The 7694-nt window shown below is 36.3% G+C and overlaps 1 protein-coding gene across 1 annotated transcript in view; it reads left to right on the top strand.

Annotated features, from left to right (window-relative positions):
• LOC104767291 (auxin transport protein BIG) overlaps positions 1 to 3955 on the top strand; it is a 16693-nt gene extending 12738 nt beyond the window's left edge. The window contains exons 9-14 of the mRNA XM_019240764.1: positions 6 to 39; positions 259 to 657; positions 792 to 935; positions 1162 to 2181; positions 2270 to 2773; positions 2961 to 3955. Coding sequence (XP_019096309.1) covers positions 6 to 39; positions 259 to 657; positions 792 to 935; positions 1162 to 2181; positions 2270 to 2773; positions 2961 to 3785 — 2926 coding nt within the window. The 3' untranslated portion in view covers positions 3786 to 3955. The remainder of the gene's footprint in view (positions 1 to 5; positions 40 to 258; positions 658 to 791; positions 936 to 1161; positions 2182 to 2269; positions 2774 to 2960) is intronic.

The following is a 7694-nucleotide window of genomic DNA, read 5'->3' as shown; positions in this document are numbered from 1 at the left end:
CAAACCCATGCAGAAGAGAAAAAAGGACGTACCTGTTTGGTAAGAAGCATTGTCATTCGGACCACTGTATCATCTTTAAAATAGTATTTTTGGAGATATGAATCACGTTACAGTCTCTGGAGATATTAATCACGTTACAATTTCTGGAGATTGTCTATACTTCTCTTTAGACATCACTTGAAGTCGATGACATTTTATTTTGTTATAACTAACATATATCCTTGACTAGTGTTTTGACCATTTCAATTGTATTTGCAGTTTATTCTTGAGCAGCTTTGTAATTTGATCTGCCCGTCAAAACCCGAGGCTGTATATATGCTGATCTTGAACAAATCACACACGCAAGAAGAGTTTATTCGGGGATCAATGACGAAAAATCCATATTCGAGTGCTGAGATTGGCCCACTGATGCGGGATGTTAAAAACAAGATCTGTCAGCAGTTGGACCTGTTAGGTCTACTGGAAGATGACTATGGCATGGAGTTGCTTGTAGCAGGAAACATCATTTCACTAGACCTGAGCATAGCTCAAGTTTATGAGCTGGTTTGGAAGAAATCAAATCAGTCTACTACTTCACTGACCAACTCCGCACTTTTAGCTTCAAATGCAGCTCCTAACAGGGATTTCCCTCCGATGACGGTGACATACAGACTTCAGGTTTGTGACCTTTTTTCTGGTGAATAGCTAGGCCAAAGATGGTGCTCACCTTTACTTACTGTTTAGGCCCCTAATAAAACAACTAGTTATTTCGTGTTTCTGTTTTTACTAAAAGCTCTGACAAATATTGGCAGGGGCTAGATGGTGAAGCTACGGAGCCTATGATCAAGGAATTGGAAGAAGATAGAGAAGAATCACAAGATCCAGAGATTGAGTTTGCAATAGCAGGTGCAGTTCGGGAATATGGTGGTCTGGAAATTTTACTTGATATGATCAAGGTAAGCTTCGTAAAACTATAAAACGAAATTGGGATCCTCCCACTCTCTGTCACTGCTCTGTATAGTTACACTGGTCTGTCCTTAGTGTTTTAGTGCACTTTTAGATACAGCGTGAAGAGTAATAATTATATTACCACAGTGGCTTTTTAAGATAAATTTAATGTATTTGAACGAAGCTGGTTAAGGTCGCAGATTTAATTTATATTGATCATTATGCACTTTGCAGAGTTTACGAGATGATTTCAAATCCAACCAAGAAGAGATGGTTGCAGTTCTTGATCTCTTAAACCATTGCTGCAAGATTAGAGAGAACAGGCGAGCTCTACTCAGGCTAGGGGCTTTAAGCGTACTTCTTGAAACAGCTAGGAGGGCATTTTCTGTAGATGCTATGGAGCCAGCTGAAGGTATTCTTTTAATTGTTGAGAGTTTGACACTTGAAGCAAATGAAAGTGACAGCATCAGCGCCACGGAAAGTGCTTTGACTGTCAGTAACGAGGAAACTGGAACTTGGGAACAGGCCAAGAAAATAGTGCTTATGTTCTTAGAAAGGCTAAGCCATCCTTCAGGGCTTAAGAAATCAAACAAACAACAAAGGAACACGGAGATGGTTGCTAGAATCTTGCCTTACTTAACATATGGCGAGCCTGCAGCTATGGAAGCACTCATAGAGCATTTTAGCCCTTACCTGCAAAACTGGTCTGAATTTGATCAGCTTCAGCAACGTCATGAGGAGAACCCCAAGGACGACAGCATTGCTCAGCAAGCGGCGAAGCAGAGGTTTACTGTGGAGAATTTTGTAAGAGTGTCAGAATCTCTCAAGACAAGTTCATGTGGAGAGAGGTTAAAAGACATAGTTTTGGAGAATGGTATCATAGCTGTTGCTGTCAAACACATCAAAGAAATTTTCGCTGTCACAGGACAGGCTGGGTTCAAATCTAGCAAGGAATGGCTTTCGGCTCTTAAACTTCCCTCAGTACCTCTTATTTTGTCAATGCTAAGAGGATTATCGATGGGGCATTTGCCTACACAAACATGCATAGACCAGGGAGGTATCCTAATTTTACTTCATGCCTTAGAAGGAGTCTCTGGAGAAAACGAGATTGGTGCAAGGGCTGAAAATTTGCTAGACACACTCGCTGATAAAGAAGGAAACGGATTTCTAGAAGTGAAAGTCCGTGCATTGCGAGATGCCACCAAAGATGAAATGAGACGCCGTGCACTAAGAAAGAGAGAGGAGCTCCTACAGGTAAATTTAATAATGAATCTCTCGCAAGGAAATTAAAAGTGTAATTTGGTCTTGTGACAATGTTTACCAACTTTTTCTTTTGTATCAGGGACTTGGAATGCGTCAAGAGCTATCTTCTGATGGTGGTGAAAGGATTGTGGTTTCTCAACCAATTCTTGAAGGTTTTGATGATGTAGAGGAAGAAGAGGATGGATTAGCTTGCATGGTGTGCAGAGAAGGCTACAAGCTCAGACCTACTGATTTATTAGGAGTCTACTCTTACGGCAAACGGGTGAATCTCGGTGTTGGCAATTCTGGAAGTGCACGTGGTGAATGCGTATACACTACCGTGAGCTACTTCAATATCATTCATTTCCAATGCCATCAAGAGGCGAAAAGAGCAGATGCTGCTCTTAAAACCCCGAAGAAAGAATGGGAAGGAGCTATGTTACGTAACAATGAATCTCTTTGCAACTCTCTCTTCCCTGTCAAGGGTCCCTCAGTTCCCTTAGCTCAGTATCTTCGTTATGTTGACCAGTACTGGGATAATCTCAGTGCTCTTGGTAGAGCCGACGGGAGCAGACTCCGTCTACTGACATACGACATTGTCCTGGTAAGTTAAAATTTTGTTCTGAAACGTTCACGATTACTAGGTGTAGGCGTTTGGTTATATAGTGTTAAAATTTAGTTTTGTTTCATACTCAATCCAAACTGCATTCCAAACAGCTCATCAATCGCTTTGGTTAATTTCGTTTCGTATTTGCTCTGTGATTTGCTAACAATTTGTGTTTCCTCTGTAGATGCTGGCTCGGTTTGCAACAGGAGCTTCGTTTAGCGCGGATTGCCGAGGTGGAGGAAGAGATAGCAATTCCCGTTTCTTGCCTTTCATGTTCCAAATGGCCCGTCATCTTCTCGACCAAGGAGGCCCCATGCAACGCACCAACATGGCTAAATCGGTCTCATCCTATATTTCATCGTCTTCACTATCTACCGCAACAACGCCGCCATCTGACTCCCGACCCTTAACTCCTGGATCTCAGCTTTCCTCAAGTGGAACCGAGGAAACGGTTCAGTTCATGATGGTAAACTCGCTTCTATCAGAATCATATGAATCATGGCTCCAACACCGTCGTATTTTTCTCCAGCGTGGGATTTACCATACTTTCATGCAACACGCTCACGGTCGGGTAGCTTCTCTCGCTGCGGAATCAACCAGTTCAGGAGGCAAAACTCAAGACGCAGAAACCTTAACCAGCGATGAACTGCTCTCTATTGTCAAACCAATGCTGGTCTACACCGGTATGATAGAACAGCTTCAACAGTTCTTCAAAGCAAACAAAGCAAAGAAACCGGGTCACGTCGAACCAAACAAGAAAGAAGGTACATCAAGTGGAGTAGAGCTTGAGCCATGGGAGATTGTAATGAAAGAGAAGCTATTGAATGTGAAAGAAATGGTAGGTTTCTCCAAGGAATTGATATCGTGGCTCGACGAAATAAACTCTGCAACTGATCTGCAAGAAGCTTTTGATATTGTCGGAGTTTTGGCTGATGTTTTGTCCGGAGGAGTTACACAATGCGACCAGTTTGTTAGATCAGCGATTGATGTTGGGAATGGAAAAGGCTAAGAGAAAGTTTTGGTTTCGGGAACGCCGGAAGAGCTCTGTGTGTTTTATATGGTTGTGTCTCTTGTCAATGATATTGTGATTGATTGTCATTGTAGAAAAATTGTCATTGTTGTAAACACTCGTTTTGTTGTGTTATCAATGCAAAACACACATATTGCTCTTTTGTTTAACTTGGGAGCCATCTAATTACAAACTCACTCGAGCGTGCCCGGTTTGAATATTCCAAATTTTAACAGCAGTTTTGGTGTTTCAAGATTAAAATTTTAGAAGAGTCTTGTTACTTACGTCTAAGCCCAATTTGAACTTTTTGGGTCAAGAATTGGGCTTAGAACCAATTTGTGTTTGCCCCGTTAAAGCAGGAGATGACGCGGGTCGATCTTAAAGGGCTGGACAATAACCCTAACCCATGCCGCGATATAGGCACGTGACATCTTATCTTAGCATAGATAGACTTATTTTGATGAAGATTTGGTTTTTTTTTTTTTTTTTTTTTTCTTACAGTTTTTTCACATTCTCATAATTTTTGCAGAACCTTTTTACCACATCTCTCACACGTGTGTCCCTCCCTCGTCTTCCGTAAACCCTTTGACCGCTAGCTAGGAACTATACTACTTCCCCTACTTACTTTTTATTGGATTTTATACTTCTTTTGTATCAAAATGGATGATATTTTAGGAATTTCATACTCCCTCTGTTTTAAAATGTAAGTTGTTTTAGTTGAATGCACACATATTAAGATAATTTTTACTTTTTGTAGTTTCTAAAAAAACTCATGATTTTATCTCACCATTTAATTAAAGAAAATAAAGATAAATGGTTTAAAAAAAGATAAACTTTACTTTTAGTTTGCTTTTTGTCTTGGTTGTTGGAAAACAACTTATATTTTGAAACAAAAAAAATCTCTAAAACAACTTACATTTTGAAACAGAGGGAGTACTAATTAAGAAAAACATTGAATGTTTAACTATAAATTTATTTTATTTATAAAAATATATTTGTTTAACTATTAACCAATAGTAATTCATTAAAATTTAAATTCTCAATTAATAATTTTTGAAAACTACAATTTTTTAGCATTAATTAGTAAAAAAATATAGAAAATCAATCTTTGTAATACAAGATTTTTTTCTAAAAAATTTTCTATTATGATACAAAGGGAGTACCAGTTTAGATCCAACGAAACAGGATAAAACACTAATTTTTTTTACTTATTGATACTTAAGTTACATTTTTGAAAGGACTTCAATTCAATCTCTTTCAGTTTCCAAGTTAAAGACCAACTTTGCTTTGCAAAATATATATAACTTTTTGTATAGAATGATATTTTTTTTTTTTTTTTTTAAAGGGTATTCAACCTTATAAATAAATGCTCAATGGACTATTTCTAGATTTAGCCCATTACAATCCATTAAGGGCTTAAACCACTTACATCAAACCAAATAAAAAACCGTGAATCAAAATTGACTTGGGTTTAAAACACGAACTAGAATTAAACCGGCTATCGTTAACCCTAATTCTGCAACTGTAGAACACAGTTGAAGCCGCCGCCCAAACTTTTGCGGATGCTCGTCAGAACAGGTCCTCCAACGAGCCTGGATGATGTGAGTCGAACGGAGATGGTGATCCAAGATCCGTTGCCATCCCGCCACCATAGAACAGCTTCAAGGAGGAAGAAGAGAGCCGAACTTTTATTGTCGAAGAGATACAGGCTCACATGTGAAAAAAGAAAAGTGGTAGGAAGTAGAATCTGAAACCTTCTACGGTATATTTTATTTTGAGGATATTTTATTTTGGACGGGTGTATATGACAAATTCAATTTTGAGGATATATATGGATACGTAAGTTTTTAACGTTAACTACGAGAGAAAAAAAGATTGAGAGATGTAATACTGGAATTATGTGTACGGGAGTCACAATCAAGTACAGATTATGAGGAGTAGTGAGTGATGATAAAACTAAAAAAAAAAACAAAACATTAGGAGACAAAGGAGAGGAAGAGAGGTATCTATTCATCTTTTGGACAGAAGCTGAAAACTGTCACTTCACACGTGGATTTTTAAGATATGGTATGTCGTGTGTCTCGTGATTTGTCAAATCACACATCTTCTTCATCCCCCCCACTCATCTATTATTATGACTTGTTTTGTATGTTTCGTTTCTCTAAACCTTATTATTATTTGATGCCGGTATCACGGTTTACTTCTATTTAACCAGAATATATTGCGTATCAAATTATTTTGTGCTTGCTTATGGTTTGCGATTTATAGGAGCTACTGCAACCTATAGATACTCGCAGCCGTGGCTCATTTGTGTGTCATCAATTCTCAAACGAGGCATCATGCATTGGCCTATGGCCTCATATTACAATTAATAGATCTTAGGGACCATGTTCTCTGGTTCGATATTCAAAATTTTCCTTATTTTTGTTTTATATATATATGTTCTGGTCCAATGTATTTAAATTTTATCGAACCCTTTTTAATGTGAATGAGCTAAGAAAGATATACGTTCAAATAAAGAAGGTATTAGCCTATAAATTTTCATAGGTCTTCCGAAGCTTTCAGAAATTATAAGAGGCTTGTAGCTTTGGTTATAGTGTATTTGTATTTGTAGCGNAAACATATACATTATTATTAAGTATATATCACGTGAAGTAAAACTATTTGGGTTTGATGTTAAGTTGTATATTTATTTGTGATCTTCTTGATAAATAAGTCTAATTCTTAAAACTAAAATGAAAAATGATAGTGATATACTGATGATATTCATGCTACAAAGTATATTATATTTTAGTTTAGTGTTCCGTGAGATTTATACGATGCTTCAAATGAAGCTAAGGTACCAAATTCAGTTTATGTTTACTCATTTTGACTCATTATATAGAAAACATGTTAATACTTTCAATTATTTTATTTAAGAATACAGTAAGAAAACTATACATACATAACATAACATGGACCTACATATAATCTTCTGGAAAACAAAATCTAAATGTGGACAACTGTGAACGAGAGAGATCCACAAGACTAGAAAATGCCTCTTCGTATTCGTTATATAGTTATATGTATGCGTTTGCTAAATTGTAGTAGTCATTAATTACATTATCAATAAATAATGTATATGTTTACTAATTTTGTGGTCATCATCACTCATCAGTCATCAGTAATCACACTGATCAATAGAAAAAAAATTATAGATTTATTTAGATCAAGAAATATTTCGTTTTTTTTTCTGCTTTTTTTTTTGTTTTTTTTTTGCGTTTAATTTAAGTTTGGCACTGAACGATATACTTCATCGGTTTTAGTTAATGAAGAAAATGGTTTGAGACGGGACTTGTTGATGTGGTTTTAGCTAGTATGTTTTACTTAAACTTCCTAATAAATGCTACACACAAAAAAAAAAAGATTTAGCGATTAAAATGTACACTAATTAATTAACGATATGGTCAAACAAAATTGAAAGTTGACTGTTTTCAACCATATGTAACTTGTGAGAAGATAAAAGTTGAAATCAAGTCGTGGGAGAGTTGAACTTACTAGCTATAGAGTGACTAAGATTAATTAAGAAGCTAAAATTAAACAATAGTATTTTTAGTAGAATGTTAATATTGTGATTATTATCCTCACCAGTCACCAATAATTTAAGACTTGGTTCGTGCATGAAATTTATAAACTTTTAAAGAAAATTATCAAATCAGAATGTATCAAATCCGTGTTTGAGTTTTTATAGATTTTGTATCCTTTAAGAGATAATTATTTATTTATTATCAGAGTACAAACACATTACGATGGAGCTATTATATAAGGATGGTTCCAACTGTCTCACACAAAAAAGGTTACAAAACGGTCATAAAAAGAAAAGAAAAAAAAAGACTACCGACAAAAAAAAAAAAAAAAAAAAAAAAAAAA

The sequence above is a fragment of the Camelina sativa genome, chromosome 19 (genome assembly GCF_000633955.1).
Source record: "Camelina sativa cultivar DH55 chromosome 19, Cs, whole genome shotgun sequence".
Taxonomy (NCBI): Eukaryota; Viridiplantae; Streptophyta; class Magnoliopsida; order Brassicales; family Brassicaceae; genus Camelina; species Camelina sativa.
Note: the sequence above shows the minus strand (reverse complement) of the source record. Positions and strands in the feature narration are given on the sequence as shown.